Raw genomic sequence first — 26,979 nt, 5'->3', positions numbered from 1 at the left:
AATGTTGTGTTAGTTTCAGCTGTACAGCAAAGTGATTCAGTTATATACATACATTGTTCTCTGTGCTACACAGTAGATCCCTGTCGATTATTCACTCTCTGTAAGGTAGGGTGTATATGTTAATCCAAAACTCCTAATTTATCCACCCCCCACCACCAAATAAGAGAACTTTCCAGTAACATTCTATTTTTATCCATTTCTAAATCAAAATATTCAAATTAAAATGTTATACAAAAAGATTTAATGATGAATCATAAAAATTTCTCATACTTTGAAAACAACTCACTAGAGAATCTCTTATTCCATTTTCTTCCAAGCAAGTTGGCTGCCTTCTACGTGGTTTTATACTAACTCTCTTCCTAGTCTAGAACCCTACAGAAGATGACAGGTATGTGTATAATCTCAGAGTTCTAATTTATCTGAGTTTGAATTATCATTTACTATATCAAATATTCACTAGATGCCAACAGTGCTTATTGGAATTTTTTACAGGGAAAAGTTGGTGATATCACTCATTTTTAGTTCACCTGCAAATTAGAAGCTATAAAACATAATATATAAAATAACTCAAAAATTGAAAACTAATGCTTATTACTACATATATTTTAGAATTACTATCTAAAATGATTTAGTTTATTTAAATACAGAGATATTATTTTTTGAGGTAATTATTTCTTCAGAAGAAATACATTTTATATCCTCTAATTTCATTTGAAAAAGCTGTTAAAACATCTCCAAAAGATTTCAAAGAATTATAAAACTTAGAATTAAAATTTTCTTTGACCACACTAAAGATTTAATTGAAGAAAAAAGAAAGACAAGTTTCACTTTCTGTTATGTTTTCAATGATAATGAAAACGGGTAACAAGTTTCTGAAGTGCAGTTTCCCTAGAGACTAAATACTAAGGTCTTCAAAATTATCTAATAAAAATGGAAAATTGCCACAGTACAATGTCAAATGAAAAATTCATTGTGTGTAAATTTAATAATATCTAAAAATACATGTATATGCATATATTTAGATTATAATGAAATAACAAGTAATTTTCTTGATAATTTTCTAAATGTTTCTAATTTACTATAATAGACACAAAAGAATTTTACTATTAAAAAGTATTAAAAGAAATATGCAGTTTTTATACTTACATTAGCCACTTTTTCAACGTAAGTCTTCATTGTTTTCACAATTACTTTCCTGTCCTTAAAAAAGAAAAACTGTCTCAATGAAATTACAGTTACAGATTTAGTTATAGAATAGCTATAGATTAAGGTATTTCATTGTTAAAAATTTTATATAATCCTAAACTTCCACTGGAGTGGCATACTTTTCATTAGTGAAAACAGTTATTTAGCCAGAACAAAAAATGCAATATACTGTAAGAATTCCTCTCAGAGCTACTATAAAGACTTCTATGTGACATTCCATTGAGACATAAATATGGAACCATGAAATTATAAGCTGCAAGGCAAGCCTGGTGAAACTACCTTCCTGTATACTAAAAACTGAGATCCCTCTTCCAATATCTGAGCTGTCTTCACATGCATAAAAGTCAAGCATACAGATGGCATTCAATACATTATTTATTGAACAGAAATTAAATTTGTATTAAAAACTGGACAAAGTACAACTGTCCTTTAAAGGAGAATTATACCAACTAAGGAAATGAGGATCATTTCTATTAAGCTTCTGTAATTAATATGGATCTGTAGCATTTCCCTCAAAGTACTTAAGACCCAGAGGAGCAATGCATGGCTGCACATTTTCTTTTCTTTCCTCTTCCTTCCCAGCACCAAGATCATTAAATAAGGAATCAAAGAAACTGACAGGTATCAAAACTTTAAAAAACCTGAACATAAACACTGTTTGGGCTTCCCTGATGGCTCAGTGGTAAAGAAACTGCCTGCAACGCAGGAGACACAGGTTCAATCCCTGGTCGGGAAGATTCCCCTGGAGAAAAAAATGGCAACTCACTCCAGTACTCTTGCCTAGAGAATCCCTTGGACAGAGAAAGAAGCCTGGCGGGCTACAGTCCATTGGGTCACAAAAGAATAAGATGCGACTTAGCAACTAAACAACAAATACTGTGTTTATTTGCCTGACAGATCCCTTCCCATACAATGACAACACAAGGTTTTCGAACTTGAAGACTCCAGCAGAGAAGAAACAAGAGGCTCAAAGAGGAGCCAGTTTCTGTGAGGCCTTGAGGCACAACTTTGCAAAGATGACGCTGTGCACAACAGGGCAAGACCCCAAGGAGACTGAAAATGTCTAAGGAAAGGCAATTCCTGACTGACCCTTACCTTGGGTGTGCCATGCCAAAGGCAGTGCATGGCCACTCTGGCGCCATCGTGTGTGTGTGCCAGGTACACCACTGCTTCTCGGATGGCTTCAATCATTTCCTGGGGAATAAATGCAGTCAGGGCTTTGGTTTACTCTTTCGTTTTGCTTTTTTACAATCTTTCTAGTAAGGAGCAGTAATGCACAGAGAATGAAAGGCAGAGAGTATAGGCAGCAAACAACTTAATTTTTAATTTTGTAGACAGGCATGCATACATATAACTGCTTCTTTTTCTATCAAGAGCAGTAAATGTTGTCCACAGGCAATTTCTATTAAAATACCTGAGTTTCATCAAAGTCTATTCAGAAAAGTATGTATACAGTGGACCCCTGAGTGTGATTTGAACCAGAAAGGTTCACTTACACATGAATTTTTTTCACTAATGTGTACTACAGCACTATACCATCTGCGTTGGGTAAATCCCCATCTCTGATGGGGATTATTACAGGTGGATGTAATTGCAGGGATGATTACAGGTGGGTTTCTGACTGACAACAGAGGACAGGAGTGTCAGTACTCTTAACTCCCATACTGTTCAAGGGTTAACTGTATATGTATAGTATACTCTCAATGACTTTTCAAGAAAAAAGAAACCTAAGAACTGGCTGTGGTATAAGAAGAGAGTTTTTAACTTAAAAAGCCAGATAAAATAAATAAAACGTTCTTCAAAAAAAGTCATATATAATGAGAAGAAAGTCAAAATAATAATTTTGTCTGAAAACATTTTTCTTTTTTTAGTTTATCAGTGGATTACCTCTGGAAATCACATTAATAATTCACCATCAAGACACTTAAGTAACATTTCTCTTAAGAAAAATTAATCTCTATATTGACATTTAGACTAGGCCTTCACTTACCTTTTAGTAAAACCCAGTCATTAATGACCTTTTAGTAAAACCCAGTCAATAAAGTATTCTGAGGTAATTTTAGCTATTTTTAGTCTTTATTCTCTGTTTTCAATGTGTGTGTATATATATATTTTGTAATTATATTTGGAAGACAAGCATATAGGACAAGATGAGTTCTGCCAGCTAATAGCTGCAGGGCCAGTTTAGTCCATTCCCAATTTTAAAAATTTATCTTAAGTAAACACAAAGTCTCCTGCCAGGAAGGAGAAAAGTAGCCTATTTTTATCAATAAGGAACCAAAAATTCCACCCTTAACTATCTTACAACCGTTTTCAAGAGTACAGCTTTCAGCTTACATATCTAAACTTATAAATCTCTTCAAAGCTATCCAGTTGGGGAATTACACATATATTCCAATCATGCTTCTTTTTTTAAAGTCTCTCTATTGAAAATGCCCCAGGGGCCACAAAGATTTGTCTGTTTACTTTATATTCACACTAAGTTCCCAACAATTTTTTGGCTATTACTAAAACACATTCAACACTAAAAAGATAAAAGACTTTCTGGAATATATTAAAATGATCATTTTCTCAGTTCTGAAAATAAAATTTTTTGGTCTCAGAAAATCCAGAACTGTGAGATACTGTGCAGGAAACGAGAGCAATCCTCCCAAAGGGCAGCACTATGGTCACTGAACTACGTGCTTAGATAGGTGGCTACACTTGGAAAACTATTTTGTATGTCAATTTTGAGAGTGTCAAAATTCCTATGAATGTTCAATGTGGCATATTTGTAAAAAAAAAAAAAAAAGGGAATTTCATTATTTGGTTATTGCTTATTATTAGAATGAGAACAAATGGACAATGAATTCACAGTATGATGAAGCAAGCAAAATTCAAGGGACTAAATGAATTCTCATCTATACTCCCATCATTGACTTGAAGGGCAGTGCAATTTACCTTCACTCTCATGTAAGGTCCAGTCTTTCACGGTCCATTTAGTTTTACCTAAGTATCCTCTAGTCACCTTTTAACACCAATATAATTTTTTTTTGGTATCTATAAAGGTGAATTTCAAACTCCTTGAATGCTGAATATTCCTCCATGTGTTAGTTAATTTTCTGATTATGTTAAGCTAGAGTATACTCTCAAGATTGTAATTAAAATATGAAAATTCAATAGAACTGATAAAACTATGGTCAGGTCTACTGTCTTTCTAGCAAAAGTGTAAAGGAATTTAATCTAAATTCCATAGACTAAAACATCTAAATGGAAGAAGTAGACTTCTTCAAAGGAAGTAGAGAGCATTATCTTTTCTAAATAAGGAAACAATTCTTTAAAAATTTCCAAAACCAATATACGTCAAAGAAGTATTTCACATTTTTACACAGAACTCAATGTTTCAGTTTAAAAACTAAAACCAAGAACTTACTGATCTTAGCTTTGGGGGTGCATAGGTGAAAAAGTCCAAAAGTACTTTATGTACCAGTGAGTGCTTAATCACAGCTTCTCTGAAAACAGAAAAAAGAGTCAGAAATGGTAGTATAATAATACAGAGATAGGTAACCTTGGTTGTCGTAAAATAATCAAAACAACTGAAATGGTTTTAGAAAATGTCATTTGTCATAAATAGATTATCTTCAGCAACACAAAGACTTGAAAAAAAACTTTCAGACCTTATAAAAATATTAATGCCATCTATAACCAAGACCAGAATACAAATTTCTAGTACCTAATCAGCAAATATGAAATTATTATTCAAAATACACTCAATTTTCTTAAATAAAGCCATTAACTTTCTTTTACCCAATAAGGGACACGTGATTAGAAATCCATATGTGGACTATATTTTAATGGCTATTTTCTTTTTGTCATGCCTCCTTTATAATGTATACGTTTTACAAAAACATTTTCAGTTAAAACCTAAACAGATCAAAACAGTATCAGCAATTACATCAACACCTAATTGATCCAAGCCTCCTACTGTGACACATGATGAATTCAGATGTACAGTGTAGGTTAATGATCAGGCACCAAATTTAAGTTCACATGGAATATCCATGTAGAAGGCAAAAATAAGCTGTTTTTAATGGCAAAGCACTGTTCTGAGCACTTTGGAAATATTAACTCATTTAATTTTCATAAAACTCTATGAAATAAATACTATAATTACAATTATATGGACAGGGAAACTGAGGCACAGAGAAGTTAAGTTGCCCAAGGGCACAGAGTCAGTAATTGAGGGAAGCACCAGGATTCACAACCCAGGAAGTCTGGTTTCAGAGCAATGCCCTAATGCCAAGTAGGCCACATGCATGGACTTTTAAGTCTCACAATCCAATTTATATAGTAGACTGTAACTGGCAAACTATTCACCTTTCCTACGCAATGGCTACATAAAACTTTTCTTTTTCAAATGCTATTTGTTAATAAAAAACAAAAAAAGTTTTCTTACTTTTGGGCCATTGGAGTTAGAATCTGTTTCATTTCATCCATGATAAGCTCTAATTTTTCTGGCTGTACCTCTAATACTTTGTCCAGAGTTGGGTGATCTGCTGACTGCAACAGAAGAAAAATCAAGCCCCTCTAAATTTGATCATGTTTCTCCAACTTTAGAACAAAGAAAATCAATTAGTCATTTTACATAAACTTAAATTTTTAGATTTCCCATATTTACATAATAAAAGCACCTCTGTGGATACACTCAGAGTAATTCCTGATTATCTAACTCTCATTTGAGGTACACCATCGTACTTACAGGCTAAAAAAACCAAATCAACAAGCCAGCCAGTAAAGACCTGCCAAGCACTGAAGAAGTGCCTATTCACAAGATCAAGTAGTCAGTTAACAAATTCTTGCCACCATGTGTTTTGTGATTAGCTGGATATTCCTCGAGTGACTATGACAAAGGAGCACTAAGTTCAAGCCAGGAGCTGAACCTGACTAGCAGAAGTAACCCAGGAACCAATCCATCTCCCTTGAGATAAATGTATGTACTTGTGTCTAAGGTCTGAACTAGATCCCTTAACTGTCCTAGTCCCACTACTAGCCTTGTAGTACACCCAGGGTTGGGTCTCTCCAGTTTGCGTCCTCTCCGCCTAGGACCCGGAGAAGGGTCATCCACAGACAACAGGGAGCTCGATGCCCTTCAACCAGGGCTGGTTTACAAAACTCCATTAAGAATCTTCCTAGGTCTATCTGACTACTGTAGCAACAGAAGTACTGAAGCAGTACCCAAGAATACCTGTGAAGGAGTAATGCAAGCAGTTTTAATTCATAGGGGATTTAAAGATCGTGCTCTGGGAAAGAGAAATTTAAGTATGATCACTTGCTCAATACACCAGAGACAAAATACTCCAAGAGGATAAAGGCTAGGAGACAGTCCCTTAAAGGAACAACCAAAGGAAAAATACATTCTGAATATAGGGCACTGGAAGGTAAGAAACAGCACAAAGGAAAAGTAAATCTTCAGGAAAAAACTGTCTTGAAGCATCACCTTGTAAAGCTGGAACGTGTTCCCATAGAGTTCTTCCGTCAGCATGTTCCTCTGCTCGAGGATGGCTTTGTCATTGTAGGCATACTCCACAATGGCGGATGCTTCCGCGTGCCGCAGGAGCTTCCTCACGTGGCCTTTAAAGCTTCGCATTATCTCTGCAATCTGTGCTTTACTCCTAAATCCGATGTGACCACAGGAAACGTAAGTGATACGAGGAGACAGCTGGGTGGTGACAAAACACAACACACTTCTCCTGAGACCGCTCATCATTGTGTGTGAGTGGGAGTGACTACCCCAGAGAAATGCTGTGAGAAGGAAAATCAAATTGCCTTGTATTTCTACCTTGTATCTCCTTGCTTTTTTCCCTCTTTTTGGCTATGCTGTGCAGCTTATGGGAATCTTAGTTCTCCAACCAGGGATTGAACCCAGGCCTCAGAAGTGAAAGCATGGAATCCTAACCACTGGACCACCAGCAAATTTTCCCTGTGACTTGGGTGACAGCCTGCCTACATTTGAAACCTGGCTCTGCTGACTAGCTAAAAGTGCCTGAGCAAGTTATTTAACTGCTCTGTGCTTCAGCTTCTTCGGTCATCAAACAGAAAGAATAAGGTTACTGTGAGGAGACATGAGTTAAGACACACTGAGAACTGTAACCAGCACATAGTAAGTGCTCAATAAATGTCAGTTCCCACCAGGAAACTGTTTGGCTTGAAAGAAGTTGGGTAGAAGGAGAAAATTAAAAGGTAAAAGTCAAAGATGCAGGATAATATGAATAAAACATATTCCAGGATTCTCTTTTAAAACAGAACTTAATCACAAGTATTTCTATTCTATCCTAAAATAATCAAGAGGCCAATAATTCTAGTCAGGAATACAGTTTTTAGGAATTTGCCAGCTGTACTGTTTTGTTGTTGGTTAGCACATTGTGGCACATTATTATACTTGGGAGGGCAAGACAAGTATTAATTCTACCTGGTTTAGGAAATCCTCCTATCTTGACATTTCCTAACCCACTTACCCTGGTTAGGTCTACTCACCTGCCCCTCCCACCACTCCAATCTCTAAATAACTAGTGACTAATTACAACAAAGGTCCGAAGGCTATGGTTTTTCCAGAGGTCATGTATGGATGTGAGAGTTGGACTGTGAAGAAAGCTGATCGCCGAAGAACTGATGCTTTTGAACTGTGGTGCTGGAGAAGACTCTTGAGAGTCCCTTGGACTGCAAGGAGATCCAACCAGTCCAATCTAAAGGAGATCAATCCTGGGTGTTCATTGGAAGGACTGATGCTAAAGCTGAAACTCCAATACTTTGGCCACCTCATGCGAAGAGTTGACTCACTGGAAAAGACTCTGATGCTGGGAGGGATTGGGGGGAGGAGGAGATGGGGACGACAGAGAGTGAGATGGCTGGAAGGCATCACCGACTCGATGGACATAAGTTTGAGTGAACTCCGGGAGTTGGTGATGGACAGGGAGGCCTGGCGTGCTGTGATTCATGGGGTCGCAAAGAGTTGGGACATGACTGAGTGACTGAACTGAACTGAACTACAAATTCATTATAACCATTTCTCTTCTTCCAGGACTTCAAGATACACTTGTAAGGTCAATGAAGGCAATACTACCTTCTGCATTATTTCAATAACTGTTTTTTACGGCCATATTCCTTGCAAACATTACCAGCATCTGCTTAAGGTTACTATTATGGTCACATATTTTTAAGAAACATTTATTTGCACACAATAGGTTATCCAAATCTTAAAAAAACTAATTAAAATATTTTATAAATAAAACAACTCACCCATACATGAGAAACTTCTTAACAATATTTCTGGAATATTTAGCTTTACTTAACTCAACCAAATCACCTAAAAAACAGAATACATTACAATGATTGGGTAACCTCCAGAAACAAGGAGAGAACTGAACGAACAATCCTGGGAACATAAACAAATAGCTCCCTATTTGTCCCAGACAAAAAACAAAAACAGAAAAGGTCCTGCAGAGGACACTCTGCTATTCCTCAACAGAATTCTTTTTCAACACAGTGCTGAGTATGTCAAGAAAAAACAAGCAACTTTATACTAATGATTACAAAAAAAATATAAGAAATACCTCGCAGTTCTTCAAAAGCCTGTTTCCTTTGCTCTTCATTGCCGAACTGAATGTAACACTGGATCACACGAGTTGAATCGTGAGCAAATGCAATCTGTAGGAAAACAGTTGGGGCTTTTAGACAAATTCTCCCTGAAATTGTATGTTTCTATCATATTACTTATGTTGTATTGCTCCCTCTTTTACAACTCCTTGTGAGGAAAAAAAAGAAAAGGTCTTCATGGCTAATCAAATCTACATTATTTGGGAGTAAAATTCTTTATTTAATTGTTCAGAATGGCACTCTTTGGTTTTGCTGGCTACTGTATGGCACTGAGATAGGAATGGATTTAACTATTTTGCTAGATTTTATGATTATAATTAAAACCAAACCAAATCTGTACAATGATTATACATACTGTATTTCTCATTTCTCTGACACTTACTTTCCCTAAAAGAGGAATTTTCCAGTGCAAAAATTCTATTATGCTATGAGTTTTTTTTTAATATAAATGATCTAGGAATGTTTGGCTTTGGCAACCAAAGTCTTGCTACACAATTATATCCAGATACACACTGGCAATTATATTATGAGCTAAACAATCCATTTCTCACATTTTCATTATAATTCCTGAATATACATCCAGTTATATTCCTAGAAAAGTATTTCAAATCTGATTCTCCAACCTTAACCCCCTCACAACTACTGGATGGATTAGGTCCTCAATGACGGACTTGCCAATCAATTTTCTAAAGCAATAACCACAGATAATCAGTCATGCACTATTACTTTTTATATACTAGTCTATTTTAATAGTGCTTATTACCTGTTGCTAGGTCTGTCTTTAAATTTTTTAATTCTAACAAATCAGAAGGTAAAGGTGTATCTTCATCAAAGTCACAGATTGCAGAAGAATTTGCTTAAGGGAGATCTGTATAGACATTTTTGATAAAAATTTAAAACTAATTTTAAAAAATCAGTCTGATATTTCCTTGGTGGTCCAGTGGTTAAGAATCCACCTGCCAACGCAGGGGACATGGGTTCAATCCCCGGTCTGGAAAGATCCCACACACCGTGGCGCAACTAGGCCTGTGTGAGACAACTACTGAGCCTGTGTTCCAGAGCGAGAGCAGCTATTACTGAAGCCCATGTGCCCAGAGCCCATGCTCTGCAACAAGAGAAGTCACTGCAATGAGAAGCCTCTGCACCGCCACTAGAGTAACCCCTATGTGTCCCAGCTAGAGAAAGCTCAGGTGCAGCAGTGAAGACCCAGTGCAGCCATAAATAAATAAATAGAATTATTATTTTTTTAAAATTAGGCTGTTTTGTGCATATATTGATTACCTACTATGTAACCAATGTACGTGGTTTAAATTCTTTTTCCAATGTAGAGTTAAAAGTGAGGTGGTGTTATTAGATATTTAGAGATGAAAGTAAGTTTATGAGAAATTAAGAAACTTGCTATCCTTACGACTCTGGAATGAATTTCTTTGAGCCCAGATGCTGCTGTTGTTCTCCACTCCCTGCCCCACCCCCATTTGCCATGATCTTAGTTTTTTTAATATTTAGTTTTAAGCCCGTTCTTTCACTCTCCTCCTTTACCTTCATCAAGGGGCTCTTTAGCTTCTCCTCGCTTTCTGCCATTAGAGTGGTATCATCCACATATCTGAGGCTGTTGATGTTTCTCCCGCCTATCTTGATTCCAGCCTGTAACTCATCCAGCCTGCCATTTCTCATGATGTGCTCAGCGTATATCACATCTCATGATGTTGACAGCAGACAGCCCTGTCAATACTCCTTTCATAATCTTGAACCAATTAGTTGTTCCATACTTGCTTCCTGTTCCATACCGCATACACATTTCTCAGGAGACAGGTAAGATGGTCTGGAATTCCCGTCTCTTTAAGAACTTTCCAGTTTGTCACGATCCACAACGTCAAAGGCTTCAGCGTAGTCAATGAAACAGAGGTAGATGTTTTTCTGGAATTCCCAAGCTTTCTCTATGATCCAGCAAATGTTGGCCATTTTCTCTGATTCCTCTTCCTTTTCTAAACCCTGCTTGGACATCTGGAAATTCTTGGTTGGCATAATGCTGGAGCCTAGCATGCAAGATTTTAAGCATTACCTTACTATCACGGGAGATAAGCACAATTGTCTGATGTTAGCACATGCTTGAGTATTACTCCTCTTGGGAATTGGGATGAGGATCGACCTTTTCCAGTCCTGTGGCCACGGCTGGGTCTTTCAGATTTGCTGACATACTGAATGGAACAGTTTGATGGCATCATCCTTTAGGGTTTTGAATAGTTTTACTGGCATTCCATCATATCCACTAGCTTTATTAACAGCAGTGCTCCCTAAGACCACTTGACTTTGCTCTCCAGAACGTCTGGCTCTGGGTGACTGACCACATCATCACAGCAATCTGGTTCACTTAGATCTGTTTTGTACCGTTCTTCCATGTATTCTTTCCATCTCTTCTTGATCTCTTCAGTGTCTGCTAGGTCTCTACTGTTTCTGTCGTTTATTGCGCCCATCTTTGGGCAAAATATTCCTTTGATATTTCCAGTTTTCCTGAAGAGATCTCTAGTCTTTCCTCTTCTGTTGCTTTCTTCTAGTTTCACGTACAGTTCACTGAAGAAGCTGTTCTTGTCTCTCTGCGCTGTTTTTTTGAAATCTGCGTTTAGTTGGATATGCTATTCCCTTTCTCCCTTGCTTCTCGCTTCTCTTCTTTCTTTAGCTATTTGTAAGGCCTCCTCAGATAACCACTTTGCCTTCTTGCTTTTCTTTTTCTTTGGGATGGTTTTGTTCGCTGCCTCCTGTACAATATTACGGACCTCCATCCATACTCCTTCAGGTACACTGTTTACAAGTTCTAATCCCTTGAATCTATCAAATGTCTAATACGGATGATGACTAAGCTAAAAGATACAAAGTATGCACTGGTTACCATAACTGCTGGCACACAGAGAAGAATAAATGGGCTGTCTTGTCTAAAGGCACAGATTAACTCCCAAGTCCATGGGCATCAGTAGTAACAATAACCTAAGGCCACCTCATGCGACGAGTTGACTCACTGGAAAAGAGTCTGATGCTGGAAGGGATTGCGGGCGGGAGGAGACGGGGACGACAGAGAATGAGATGGCTGGATGGCATCACCGACTCGACGGACATGAGTTTGAGTGAACTCCGGGAGTTGGTGATGGACAGGGAGGCCTGGCGTGCTGTGATTCATGGGGTCGCAGAGTCGGACACGACTGAGTGACTAAACTGAACTGAACTGAAGGGTAAATGAGAAAGATCTTAAGCGTGCATTATTTATAAATTGAGCATAAGAGGTTACGGTTAGAGATCTATCTAAAAAGATCTTGCTGGCTTTAAGAAAGTAGCAGCTGGAAACTTGCTATTGGAAGACAGTTCTTGAAATGGCAATACAGCATTTGTTTAGACCTATGTACATGGTATGACAAAGGCCCTCAGGGTCTCCAAAGATACTGGGTCTGCTGGCTTACAAGTGAATATCACTAAAAGTGTAAAAGTGTTAGCCATTCAGTCGTCTCCAACTCGGTAACTCCATGGACTGTTGCCCATCAGGTTCCTCGGTCCATGGAATTCTGCAGGCAAGAATTCTGGAGTGAGTGGCTGTTCCCTTCTCCAGGGATTGAAACCGTATCTCCTGTGTCTCCTGCGTTGGCAGGTGGATTCTCTACCATCTGAGTCTTCTGGGAAGCCCAAATATCACTATGTATTTATCCAAATACACAAGAATCAATAGAAGTATACTATAAAACAGGATTAAACAGCAATAATGAAAATCACTTCAAAACTCCCAAATCTACTATATTTTAAAGATCTTTGCACAAGGCTTATAAAAGCAAGGAAGAAAGTAATATGTTTGTTTTGCACATTCAAAATAGCCAGCATTTAGAACTTACAGAGTTCACAGTAAGAGATTCTAACAAACACTGTTGAACTAATAAATTCCCTGAGATAACTTTAAGAGAACACTGAGTGAGTGAAAGTCACTCAGTTGTGTCTAACTCTCGGCGACGCCATGGACAATATAGTCCAGGGAATTCTCCAGGCCAGAATATTGGAGTGGGTAGCCTTTCGTTCTCCAGGGGATCTTCCCAATCCAGGAAATCAAACCCAGGTCTCCTGCATTGCAGGCGGATTCTTTAACAGCCGAGCCAAGAGAACACTGATTTATTTTAAATAAATTATTTTAAAGTGAACAGCCAAATACTTGATAGTCTTTTTGCAATTTCCCAGCAGTAAGGTCTCTATTAAATTTTTCAGAGATTATAAAAGGTATTTGAAAACTGGAGCCAAATATATTAAAAACAGAAACAATTTCTTCTGTAATGAATAATCAACTACCCTTTACTAACAGTGAGTCAATTTAGTTCTTAAAATTGCAACTACGAGTACTACTTACAGTTTTAATCTTCCCTTGAATCAACTTCTGCAAATCACTCATCAACTTCACTCTTTTCTCTTTGTCACAATCTTTTCTATAAAAGAGGCAGGAAACACAGCCTAAGTAAAGACATTATTTTAAACACACAAAACTAAAAACAGTACAGTTTATGTTCATGCAGTTCTGTATGATCTTCCCTTCGAAGAAGGCAAACCTTTGACATTAAAATTACTATTCCAGAGCAGCTAGAGAAAAGTAATTTTCTCAAAGGCAGAAACTCATCTCACAAGGTATAATTTCATGCATCAATCTAAATCTTAACAGCCAGAACTTCAAAGCAAAGCAAATAATAAAACAAGTCCAAGATACCAAATACTCAATTTCAAAACCTAGCCAAAAAGAACTATCCTCCATTTTCTCAGAAATTTCTCAGGAAGGACATCAAATCCATTTTAACTCTAATACAGCTTCCTAAGCAGATCGTGATGTTATCCTAATGATTCCACTCATTTCTGTAAAGGGCACACATCCAGTGATGCCTCTCCTGGAGCGCTGTGAAAACTCCCTAAATAACCAAAGTGCTATGTCATTTATTTTAGGACATCTCACTATTTACAATACACTGTTACTCCTCCATCATCTCCAAGGGCTCAGTAAAGACATCATTAGCTAGCATTACCTTCTTAAGATCTCCCAGATCTGCTTTGCCCGAACGACGATGTCATAGTTGGTTTTATCACTGAGTTGCCTGCTCTGCTTCAGTTCTTTCTTCTTTTTTTTGAATTCATCCCATTTGGGTTTCTTGGTTGCTGACTCTAATCATTACAGAAATTATTTTCAATTACACTTAACATTCTCAGTGCCATAAACATGGAGCAAATTTGTTACCTATGGCAATCAGTAATCAAGATCAATACTCATTCTGGGAACTAGAAGGGGGAAGATCATTCCCTATAAACTTAAATTTTATTTCATTTTCTGAGCAGTTTACACATTTTAAATTTGGTTGACACCAACTGTTCATTCATTCAACAAATTGATTCTTAACAGGACACCTATTAAGAAAAAAAAAGGAAACTAAAAGGCTTATAAAAGCAATTAAAAATTTTTAAGCATCTTTTTCCATTGTAAAAATAAAATTTTACTTTAGAACATAAAGATCATTAGACATTAGGTATAATCAGTTCTCAATGAAAACAGAAATTAGTCCAAATTAACACAGGAAAAACAACAATCACAAATTCACTATTCTGAGTGCTGTTACGTATTAAGTAATTTTTACAGCAGCACTGTGAGGTGGGTACTGTTATTATTCCCTCTAATGTCAGGGAAAGAAAAATACTGGGCAGATAAGCTCCCTATCTAAGGTGACGTAACTCCTAAGTGGCAGAGACAGGATGTAAACCCAGATATGGCTCTGAAACTTTATTCTCTGCTGTTACTCATGACAATGCACAGTGAAAATTTCTAAGTTCTCTACGATTAGGGTCATGCTATAAAAGTATCTGTGTACTGCTTATTTTTTTATCTTCACAATCTAAGCAACTTATTGACTGAATAAAAAAAAAAATCCCAATGAGGCCAAAGAACAACTTAATAAGATGAGTATTATTTACATGAGTACCCTGCAAAGAACCCTTAGGAGAATTAGCTATTTCTAGATACTGCCCCTTCTCTGATTAGAAAATATATTCAAAAAACAAAATTCTCCTATAATCTTAAAACCTAGAGACTAAAATTTCATTTCCTTCTCATCTTTTCCCCCCACACATATTTTATATTAATTTCCTTGATGTCTTTACTTAAATATTATTATACTCTAAGTATTCTTCCATGAAACTAAATATTCCTCAAGAATGTAATTTTTTATGGCATATCATATACTACAATGTATTTTACTCCCCTTACTGCTCACTTACTTATTCCCAATCTAATAACAGAGGATTACAGGCAACAGAGGTATATTTACTATTAATATTAGGACATCATGTAGTATACAGCAGAGGATAGTAACTGATCCACAGTTCATTTAATTGTAAAAATATTTGGGCACCCTTGACATATGCCATGTTGGGCTGCAGTAGATATAACCAATTTTGGGAATGACTAGTATCCAGTCCCCCTCAGTTGCTGGTATTAAAATGAGAGAATCAGAGTTCCACTTTGAGATGCGGGGAACTCATCTCCTATAGCAAAAGGAACGAGGGCCACTCTTTAATGAGAAATCGAATGCAGGTATCAAGAATGCCAATGTAGGGACATCCCTGGTGGTCCAGTGGTTAAGAATCCTCCTTCTGATGAAGGGAATGTGGGTTCGATCCCTGGTCAGGGAGTCCCACATGCTGTTGGGCAACTAAGCCTGTGAGCTGTAACTGGATAGCTCATGCTCCCTAGAAAGTGGGCTTCAACCAGAGAAGCCTGAACATCACAAAGACCTAGCACAGCCAAAAAATAAGAAAATTAAAAAAAAAAAAAAAAAAGAATACCAGTGTGGAAAGGAAGAATTAGGATCTATGAGAGAAGCAAGGTAAGAGTAGATAGGCAATAGAAACTGGAAAAAAAAAGGTGGGGGGGAGAGAAAAGGGCTACACCATGAAAAAATCCTTCAGGCCTCATGAGAGATAATGAAAATTTCCCTCCTTTCCTCTCTCCCTACGTCTCTGTCTTAAGGCTGCTGTCCCTTCAGGGAGCAACCTTAGGCAGAGCAGAGAGCAAGGACCAGGGTTAAAGAACTGGACTAAGAAGGGCCCTTGGCAGTGGTCTCAGTTGGCAGCAAAAGGGCAATGTCAGGCTCCAACATGCTGGAGAAAAAGGGAATGAAAGACAGCAGAAAAAGTCTCCTGACGCTGCACAGAAGGCACCTGCAGATCAGCAAGACGCACAGCAAGGACAGGCTGTACAACGACAGCAACGCTGAGTTAGAGACCACCCCTTGAACATCATCATGATGAAGAGAGTAGTAGTCTGTTTCAACAAAGAAGAACCTGGCCAGCAGTTCTAATCAGTTAGCAACCTAGCCTGCAGCAGTTCAAGTAAAATCTATCACGTGTATTATATACCTTCTCTGGAATGGTTTACCAAGTCTGAGCCATATGATAAGCTGATACTCTTAGAATGGCCTGAGCTCTGTGAGAGCAGTATCTACATGTTTCTCGTTCACCAGAACACTGGTTATTTAAGGCTGGCTTCCATGCTGATTACCTGGGGCTTTACCCTCACTGGTTATTAATTTCTTTTCACTGTCTCTTGATGATAGTGTGCAGAAAACTCAAGTATTTGTTTGCTGAATGAATGAGTTCATTAATGTTAGCCTATAGAAAGGAACGCTTCATTGAGATTCCAATGTATAAAGCCCATTACAACTTAGCCTAACTCTACAGCCAGGGGAATTTAGCAAGGGCCTAGGAATTCTAAGCACTAGAGGACAATTTTGTAAAAATAAATAAGACACTAATAGCAACTCTGGAAAGTAAAAATAAAGACACCAGTAGCAACCCTGGAAAATGGAGAAGATGCTTTCTGTTGCTTATTTCATCCCATCTACCACCTTCCCATCTCCACCCAAGATACTGCCTATCACGGAACAAGAACAGGAGGTCTCTAACAGACTTCACGAGTCCCTGTACACAATGGTTCAGGCAGGGCAGTTCAGTTCAGTTCAATTGCTCAGTCGAGTCCTACTCTTTGGGACCATGAACTGCAGCATGCCAGGCCTCCCTGTCCGTCACCAACTCCCGGAGCCTACCCAAACTCATGTCCATTGAGTCAGTGATGCCATCCAATCATCTCATCCTCTGTCGTCCCCTTCTCCTCCCGCTCTCAATCTTTCCCAGCATCAGGGTCTTTTCAAATGAGTCAGCTCTTCGCATCAGGCAGGGCTAGGCTTCTGCAAAAACCACGCTGAAGAAATTAATGCTTACCATCACTTTTACCGTCTGCCTGGAATTTCCTCTTCTGGTTGAATTTACTTGCCTGCTGGAATTTGTTCTTTGGTATTTTATCCCCTTGCTGCTTATTCTTGAACTGCTTCACACCTTTTCTCCCAGGTTTTGTGGCAGTTTTCTCAAAGCTCTTAGATGTGATTTTAGGTCCACCTTCCTTAACAACTTTTTTGGGGAATGTCTTTGAAGAACCTGAATCTAGTGACAATAATAAATAATTATTAGTTCAATGATCCTGGGCCTGGATTTTTTATCCACTGGGCTGTATTTGTTACAGAAAATTACACATTTTTTAGTGAAACATACTTTGTCCTCTCAAAATGAAGCACAGAAGAACTAAAAAAATTACAACAGAATTTAAAAACTTCCTCTGATTATAAAATTATAGGTTCATTATAGAAAACCTATGAAATATAGAAATACATAGTAAAAACTACTCATAATTCTAGAGCTAACACACTATTGTCAGGTGTATTTCTGTTTTAAGCACACATCACAAGATGAGATATTATGTATGTCTTCACAGTGTGTGTTTATTTTGGGAGTTAACAACATAATAGGAGTCTAAGAATAAAAATGAATATTTAGAACTTAGAAAGTACACCATACAGACAAATTCAAAATGTCTATATCTCAAAATTTCTAGCTGAAAGAAAAAAACATAAAGACTGCTTAGGAAATTAGTCATTGACTTTTCTATTCTGCAATACTGACACCTGATGGAATAGTAAAGACATCACAATTAGAAGTCCTGAAGATTTGGTTTGCCAGTAAACATATTAATCACTCATACACAGTGACACTTTGTCCACTATTTTAATCCTAACTCTAACCCATGAATAGATTGGAATCTGCTACATCCCCTCTCATCCCACCAAACCCTCCCTCCAAGAGACAAAACCACCACATGGGAAGCATCTTTTGAGTATCTTACCATTGTTTTTATGAAATTTGCTTTTTTCTTGTGATGTCTTTGTACCTTTACCTGTTAATTTTTTTTTCCCTTTGACTTCCATCATAGCAACTCTGGAAAACAAAAACAAAATCCAGAAATGATCACTAAATTGCTCTCATCCAACAAAGGTCCTTAGTCATCACTGCCCCATTTACTCCTTGACCACAGATGCAGGACAAATTATCTGTGTCCATGAGGAGTCCAGGAACTACACAATCACTATTTCTAAGATTGAAAAAGTAAAATTAGACACCAATACAGAAACTAAGAACACACACACACATCTTGACTAGTAAATGATGCTTTGGAGGCAACATTATAGTGACAGTAAAGGTTACAAATAAATCATTATTTACACTAAGCACGATACAACTGTCAGTGGTTGCATTTCTTACAACAGTAGGAGGACTTTTGTGACAAGAAACTGACAATATTACCATTTCCCCAGCCAGGAACAAACAATACATTACACTTAATCACATTCAAATTTAATGAAATAATACAAAAGATTATCTAAAAGTTTCCTATGTAACCCAATGTAGCTAAAACAAAAAATAACTTCAAATGTTTGTTATTCTTTTAGAGGCAACGAATAATTTTCAAAGACCTCCAAGATGAGACTGTTGACATACGGAGTATTTCATTTTAAAGGAATCTGGCTAGCAGGTTATTTCTGGATTGAGACCCCAATGTGCAAAGGGCAAATAACAGATAACCCTTCAGCTGCCTGAGGCTCCTGAAAGCAGAATGTATCAAGAACAAAAGTTACTATGTGTTATTTGTCTATTTCTGTACCTTCCAAAGTTGCATGTTCAACTCATTTCAAAATATCTAAAGCTGACCCTCCTGGGTAGATGTTAGGGATCCCTGACAATTCCAGGTATTTCTAGACAAGAATTGTCCACTGAAGAACAATACATTTCTCAAAATATTAATAGGTACATGAAAAAAGGGTTCTAGAGTGAAAAGCATTTGGGAAACACTTAAGTGAAAAGAATTAATAAGGCTTCTTTAAGGAAAATCAGATTCTTAGATTCTTTTAATTTGCTAATTTAAGCTATTAATCGCCAAGCACAAGCTAAAGTAAGCAGGATTTTCCAACCAGGTTGAACCACTTTTTCCTGGAATATCACAAGGGACCAGTAGGGTCCCAAAGAACACTCTGGAAAATGAATGGCCTCTGACTTAGTTTCCTTTGGTCATTTGTAACTGGAGGGTCCCAGCCACTTGGCTGAAGCCTTCATAACCACTTCTGAATCCCTCAGCTCCTCTATGCAGGAACTTTCTATTTCAATATGTTTAGTTTTAGAGAAGAGTTGGGAAAGATACACAGAAAGTTACAGGATATCCTTGTTTCCCCTAATGTGAACAACTTACCATGATGCATTAACCAAAATTAAGAAACAACCTTAATATAATGCTAAATTTGCATTTTGATAGTTTTTCCACTAATGTCCTTTTTCTATAAATATTCCAGAACTTGTTCTTGTTGTTCAATCACTAACTCGTCTCTTTTTTGACCCCATGGGCTGGGGCCCACTAGGTTGCTCTGTCCATGGGATTTTTCCAGGCAAGAACACTGGCGTGGGTTGCATTTCCTTCTCGAGGGGATCTTCCTGACCCAGGGATTGAACTTCAGTTTCCTGCTTGGCAGATAGATTGTTTACCATTGACTCACCCGGGAAGCCCATCAGTTCAGTTCAGTTCAGTCGCTCAGTCGTGTCCAACTCTTTGTGACCCCATGAATCACAGCACGCCAGGCCTCCCTGTCCATCACCAACTCCCGGAGTTCACTCAAACTCACGTCCACCGAGTCGGTGATGCCATCCAGCCATCTCATTCTCTGTCGTCCCAGTCTCCTCCTGCACCCAATCCCTCCCAGCATCAGAGTCTTTTCCAGGGAGTCAACTCGTCGCATGAGGTGGCCAAAGTATTGGAGTTTCAGCTTTAGCATCAGTCCTTCCAATGAACACCCAGGATTGATCTCCTTTAGAATGGACTGATTGGATCTCCTTGCAGTCCAAAGGACTCTCAAGAGTCTTCTCCAGCACCACAGTTCAAAAGCATCAATTCTTCGGCGATCAGCTTTCTTCACAGTCCAACTCTCACATCCATACATGACCACGGGAAAAACCACAGCCTTGACTAGACGGACCTTGGTTGGCAAAGTAATGTCTCTGCTTTTTAATATGCTATCTAGGTTGGTCATAACTTTCCTTCCAAGGAGTAAGCGTCTTTTAATTTCATGGCTGCAATCACCATCTGCAGTGATTTTGGAGCCCAAAAAAATAAAGTTTGACACCGATTCCACTGTTTCCACATCTATTTCCCATGAAGTGATGGGACCAGATGCCATGGTCTTTGTTTTCTGAATGTTGAGCTTCAAGTCAACCTTTTCACTCTTCTCTTTCACTTTCATCAAGAGGCTTTTGAGTTCCTCTTCACTTTCTGCCATAAGGGTGGTGTCATCTGCATATCTGAGGTTATTGATATTTACCCCAGCAATCTTGATTCCAGCTTGTACTTCTTCCATCCCAGTGTTCCTCATGATGTACTCTGCATATAAGTTAAATAAGCAGGGTGACAATATACAACCTTAACGTATTCCTTTTCCTATTTTGGAACCAGTATGTTGTTCCATGTCCAGTTCTAACTGTTGCTTCCTGACCTGCATACAGGTTTCTCAAGAAGCAGGTCAGGTGGTCTGGGATTCCCATCTCTTTCAGAATTTTCCACAGTTTATTGTGATCCACACAGTCTAAGGCTTTGGCATAGTCAATGAAGCAGAAATAGATGTTTTTCTGGAACTCTTGCTTTCTCCATGATCCAGTGGATGTTGGCAATTTGGTATCTGGTGCCTCTGTCTTTTCTAAAACCTGCTTGAACATCTGGAAGTTCATGGTTCACATATTGCTGAAGCCTGGCTTGGAAAATTTTGAGCATGACTTTACTAGCGAGTGAGATGAGTGCAATTGTGTGGTAGAGTTTGAGCATTCTTTGGCATTGCCTTTCTTTGGGATTGGAATGAAGACTGACCTTTTCCTGTCCTGTGGCCACTGCTGAGTTTTCCAAATTTGCTGGCATATTGAGTGCAGCACTTTCACAGCATCATCTTTCAGGATTTGAAATAGCTCAACTGGAATTCCATCACCTCCACTAGCTTTGTTCGTAGTGATGCTCTCTAAGGCCCACTTGACTTCACATTCTAAGATGTCTGGCTCCAGGTGAGTGATCTCGCCATCGTGATTATCTTGGTCGTGAAGATCTTTTTTGTACAGTTCTTCTGTGTATTCTTGCCACCTCTTCTTAATATCTTCTGCTTCTGTTAGGTCCATACCATTTCTGCCCTTTATCAAGCCCATCTTTGCATGAAATGTTCCCTTGATATCTCTAATTTTCTCGAAGAGATCTCGTTTTTCCTATTCTGTTGTTTCCTCTATTTCTTTGCATTGATCGCTGAGGAAGGCTTTCTTATCTCTCCTTGCTATTCTTTGGAACTCTGCATTCAGATGCTTATATCTTTCCTTTTCTCCTTTGCTTTTCGCTTCTCTTCTTTTCACAGCTATTTGTAAGGCCTCCTCAGACAGCCATTTTGCTTTTTTGCATTTCTTTTCCATGGGGATGGTCTTGGTCCCTGTCTCCTGTACAATGTCATGAACCTCCGTCCAGAGTTCATCAGGCACTCTATCTATCAGATCTAGTCCCTTAAATCTATTTCTCACTTCCACTGCATAATCATAAGGGATTTGATTTAGGTCATATCTGAATGGTCTAGTGGTTTTCCCTACTTTCTTCAATTTAAGTCTGAATTTGGCAATAAGGAGTTCATGATCTGACCCACAGTCCGCTCCTGGTCTTGTTTTTGCTAACTGTATAGAGCTTCTCCATCTTTGGCTGCAAAGAATATAATCAATCTGATTTCGGTTTTGACCATCTGGTGATGTCCATGTGTAGAGTCTTCTCTGTGTTGTTGGAAGAGGGTGTTTGCTATGACCAGTGCGTTCTCTTGGCAAAACTCTATTAGCCTTTGCCCTGCTTCATTCTGTGCTCCAAGGCCAAATTTGCCTGTTACTCCAGGTGTTTCTTGACTTCCTACTTTTGCATTCCAGTCCCCTATAATGAAAAGGACATCTTTTTTGGGTGTTAGTTTTAAAAGGTCTTGTAGGTCTTCATAGAACCGTTCAACTTCGGCTTCTTTAGCATTACTTGTTGGGGCATAGGCTTGGATTACTGTAATATTGAATAGTTTGCCTTGGAAACGAACAGAAATCATTCTCTTGTTTTAAAGACTGCATCCAAGTACTGCATTTCGGACTCTTTTGTTGACCATGATGGCTACTCCATTTCTTCTAAGGGATTCCTGCCCACAGTAGTAGATATAATGGTCATCTGAGTTAAATTCACCCATTCCAGTCCATTTTAGTTCACTGATTCCTAGAATGTCTACGTTCACTCTTGTCATGTCCTGTTTGACCCCTTCCAATTTGCCTTGATTCGGGAAGCCCATACCTTGCATTTTATTGAGTCTTTTTAATTTCCACTAATCTGTGACAGTTTATCAGTTTTCGCTTGTTTCTCATGACCAAGACTGGCACTGTGCTGTATGAATATCCCACACTGGGGGTGAGTCTGACATTTTCCCATGAATTTACTGATATTACGGACTTGAGGGAAGAATACCACAGAGAAGAAGTGCCCTTCTCAACCCATCACCTTATGGGAAGCATGATATAGACATGACTAGTGTTAGTAACCTTGATCACTTGGTTAAGGGTAGGGTTTGCCAGGTGTCTCCATTGTAATGTTACTGTTCCCCTCTCTATACTCTGTTTATTAAAAGCAAGTTACTAAATTCAGCCCAAGCTGAAGAGGAGGGGAATTAAGCTCCACTTCCTAGAGTGGGGAGTATTAAAGAATTTGAATCAATAATACAGTAAAATCTCCACAGCAATTAATAAATATTTTGGATGATATATTTTAAGAGCATGCAAATATCCTGTATCTTCCACTGGTTTTTTTTAACACTCTCCACTGGATCTTGCCTGCAGCAATTATTGTGGTGTTTTAATGGTGACTATTTTCCTACTTACTTTACCTTTATTATTTTGAATTCTTCTGTATGTAAACTTTATTCCTTCTCTCCATTTATTTAATCATTTATTTACATCAGTATGGTCTCACAGACATTATATTACTTGGGTACTGGACTTGTAGTATCTTTATTTTGTTGCTAAAATTATTCCATTTTGACATCTCTCAGTTTCTGTGTCCTTTTACCATGGTCCATTCCTTATTCTTCTTAGCATGTCTTTAACTTCTGGCACTTCTTTCAAATTTACCTTTTCCTATCCCTGCACAAGTCCTAAAATCAGTCATTCTTCAAGGAACCCTGATTCCTCTTTTTGAGATCTGAGTGCCAGGTATGCTTGAGGTGTCACTGCTTCTTGGTTTTTTGACTAGACAAGGCTAGGTAATTTATGTATGTACATTAGTCTTTTGTGTACAAAGAAACCTGTATTTCTGTATCATTAAGTTCACACTAACATCTTGAACACTAAACATGTGCCACAGGGTTATGGTTGGTAAAAACAAATTTATCAACTACAACATGTTTATTTACAGTTTGTCATTTCCCGAACAGTATCCATTCAAAATACTCCTTTTCAAAGTTAGGTTAAATCTTTTCCCTTCACTCCTTCAGTGAGGTCATTGCGGGGTGGTGGGAAGCAGGCGATGCATAGCATGTGGAATCTCAGTACTTCGAACTCAGCGTCCCCTGCATTGGAAGCTTGAAGTCTTAACCACTAGACATACATTTGTACTAGTTAGATTCATTTTGTTTAGTTCTGCATTCCACTTCCAGGCATGTCAGTTGACGTTTCTTTTCATTCGCCTAGGGTCAAGATCATTCTTTTTGGTGTACAGTGCTGATTGTGACAAACCCACAGTCATGTATCCTCCACCACAGCACCTTACAGAACTGTCCCATCCTAGAGGTTCTCTGTGGAGTCCCTTTGCAATCGTCCTCTTCTGGCTCTCTTGGCAATACCTGATCTTTCTTTCTACCCTCTAGCTTTGTGAGTTTTCAAAAATGTCATATAAATAAATGTAATCAGACAGCATACAGCCTTTGGGGTCTTGCTTCTTTCATTTAACAAAATGCATTTGCTTGTAGACCCAGTACCATAACATACAACCATCACATTCCAGTGTCTTGGAATCATCTCCTCTTTTTCCCTTTCATTACTCTATTCAGACACTTTATCTCTTGTTCAGATTGTTTTCTGCCGTTAGAGTCAATTTGCTATGATTCCACTCCCTGCTGCCTGATTAATCTTCCATTATTACATCTATTCCATGTTATTTACCTGCTCCAACACCTTCAAAAGTTCCCCACTGTTTACAGGAAAAATTTCAAACTCAGTCTGTGTGCTGTGCTTAGTTGCTCAGTTGTGTCCATCTCTTTGGGACCTGACAGACTGTAGCCCGCCAGGCTCCTCTGTCCATTGGGATTCTCCAGCCAGGAATACTGGAGTGTGTTGCCATGCCCTCCTCCAGGGTATCTTTCCAACCCAGGGATTGAACCCAGGTCTCCCACATTGCAGGAGGATTCTTTACCAGCTGAGCCACCACGGATGCCCTGGTAAAACTTGGTCCTAACTCACCCACATCACAACACCACACTGAAGAAAACTTTATTCCCTCTGTATTCTTTCTCAGAAGCCAAAATTTAAAGCCATTCTTTATTAGTACCTATCCTTCAAATCCAGCCTAAATGACAATTTCTCATCATTTTTCCTCCACATGCCTTCCTTCTTTCTCAAATGATTCTCCTTATTCCTATGGCACATTCACATTCTGATGAGTTCATAACTTAACATTTTGAACTTGAAATGCACTGAATACCTACACATTATTTGCTGGAAAGGTAATGGGTTTCTAAATATACATATACCAAAAAAAAAAAAAATCAGTGGGCTGTAATAGAGACAGACAAGGAGAAAATCAAAACATGGCATACTTAAGCATTATAACCAAAATACACATAAAGTGTTCAGAGAGTCACAGAGTTGACAGAACCCTGAAAGAAAACAGTAAAGATTTCCCAGACACAGAAGGACACATGACTGACCTTGAGTGATCTTTACTCCTCTCAGTAGGCTCTCAGCACTGCACTCTGAATGTACTGACCTTTCAATATCCAACTTCTAGCATCCCTTTCTCTCCACACTTCTCTCTGGTGATCTCATGCAATCCTATGACTTTCTATGCTGGAATCCCATGTATTTCTGCATCAGGAACATTTCCTTGAGCTACAGACTTGTGTATCTAACTGCTCGCCTGAAACTTTTAAGTGTCTAACAGGCACTTTCCACTTAATAGAACCGAAATACTGAATTATTTAAGTATATAATCACTGCAAACAACCCCCAAACAATAACATCCTCACCTATTTTTGCCCATTTCATCAGTAGCCCACCATCCATTCCACTGCTCAAGGAAAAAACCCAAGATTTACCTGTGATACTTTGCTCTTCCTCCTCGGCTACATTCAACCCTTCAGTAAGTCTCCAATCTTTTAAAAACACCTCTAACCCTTCAACTTTGATCGCCACGACCACGGCCCTAATGCAAATCATCAATAATCCAACAATATGATCAATAATACTCCAAATTACTATACATTTTCCAAAAAGAACCCGGGCCTGTTGTGTTTCTCCCTTGCTCATAAGCCTTTCCTGTGTTCTACAAACAGGAATATTCTTCCGTTGTAGAGAAAATGGAACTCCCACCACGGCTTTCAAAGTTCGAGAGAACCTCGACTCACTCATTATCTTATATGCCTGAACTTCTAGCTCACTACCTTGGTCCCCTTTCTACACCTCCCAACTCAGGGACTCAGCTCAAGTCACTGCCTCCGGCTGAACGGAGTTTTCCCTGGGCCTCCAGATTTCAGGGATGCCTCTAGCCACGCTCTGCGTCTCGGCTTAAGGATCACTTCTTTAGACTCCCCTATCCTCTATCTCAGCACCTCGTTCGTTTCTTCCTAGCGCCAACAACTTTCAACTGTACATTCAGATTGCAAACTGGGCACCTGGCCCTGACCGGGCGCAAAGTGAGTGAGTGTCAAACATACAACGGAAAGGCTGAAAGCGAACCAGCCCGGACCCGGACTTTAGAGGCTGAAGGTATAAAAGCTAACCAGACTTCACTTTCACTTTCACACATTGGAGAAGGAAATGGCAACCCACTCCAGTGTTCTTCCATGGAGAATCCCAGGGACGGGGGAGCCTGGTGGGCTTCCGTCTATGGGGTCACACAGAGTCGGACACGACTGAAGTGACTTAGCAGCAGCAGTAGCAGCCCTCTCTAGGCAGCGTGGTAGGGAGAGGAGCTGTACATCCGCCCTCGTCCCCAGGCTCCCGTCAACCCCCAAACTCCCACAACAGAGACGGCGACAGCAAGCCGCCCGGCGGGTGACAGGGGTGAAACTACCTCAGAAACCCTCCGACTCCAGCACCGGGCAGGGAGCAAGGCCCTCCAGAAGCAGCCGCGGAGCCCCGCTCACTCACCGCACACGTGTGGCTGGGCAGGCGCGGGTCCCGGCTCCGCCGCGGCGGCTTCCGCTACCCCGCCTTGCTCCGCCCCCTAGCCTTTTCCCTTCTTCCTCAGCCGAGCTAGCGAAAAGGGGCCGGCAGTAGCCGGAAAAGCGGAAATTCGGCGTTTCTACTGGTCCGTGTCTAGTCATACGTCATCTAGAGGCGCGCGAGCGGCGCCACGGGAGTTTTGGCCCTAGAAAGTATCCGTGGGTCAATGACGTGACGGTGGCTACGCAAAGTGACGTCATTAACCCGTTCCTTCCCGGCCGCAGCGCTGGCGGCTTCCAG

The 26,979-nt window shown here is 39.1% G+C and overlaps 1 protein-coding gene across 7 annotated transcripts in view; it reads right to left on the bottom strand.

Moving 5' to 3' along the window:
- PUM3 (pumilio RNA binding family member 3) overlaps positions 1-26,979 on the bottom strand; it is a 53,021-nt gene that overhangs the window by 20,917 nt on the left and 5,125 nt on the right. Inside the window, exons 1-12 of one of the 7 annotated variants that reach the window (XM_055428308.2) lie at positions 26,665-26,772; positions 18,071-18,162; positions 17,116-17,334; positions 13,875-14,010; positions 13,214-13,289; positions 8,796-8,889; positions 8,482-8,548; positions 6,683-6,857; positions 5,642-5,745; positions 4,619-4,697; positions 2,302-2,400; positions 1,147-1,200 (exon numbers count right to left, since the gene is read on the bottom strand). In XM_055428308.2, coding sequence (XP_055284283.2) covers positions 1,147-1,200; positions 2,302-2,400; positions 4,619-4,697; positions 5,642-5,745; positions 6,683-6,857; positions 8,482-8,548; positions 8,796-8,889; positions 13,214-13,289; positions 13,875-14,010; positions 17,116-17,334; positions 18,071-18,155 — 1,188 coding nt within the window. In that variant the 5' untranslated portion in view covers positions 18,156-18,162; positions 26,665-26,772. Of the gene's footprint in view, positions 1-1,146; positions 1,201-2,301; positions 2,401-4,618; positions 4,698-5,641; positions 5,746-6,682; positions 6,858-8,481; positions 8,549-8,795; positions 8,890-13,213; positions 13,290-13,874; positions 14,011-17,115; positions 17,335-18,070; positions 18,163-26,587; positions 26,773-26,979 lie in introns of those variants that run through there. The other 6 variants (XM_055428309.2, XM_055428310.2, XM_055428315.2 and 3 more) reach the window with 6 other exon arrangements.

This window comes from Moschus berezovskii, chromosome 7, assembly GCF_049115385.1.
Source record: "Moschus berezovskii isolate FMDL1 chromosome 7, NW_MosBer_1.0, whole genome shotgun sequence".
NCBI lineage: Eukaryota > Metazoa > Chordata > Mammalia > Artiodactyla > Moschidae > Moschus > Moschus berezovskii.
Note: the sequence above shows the minus strand (reverse complement) of the source record. Positions and strands in the feature narration are given on the sequence as shown.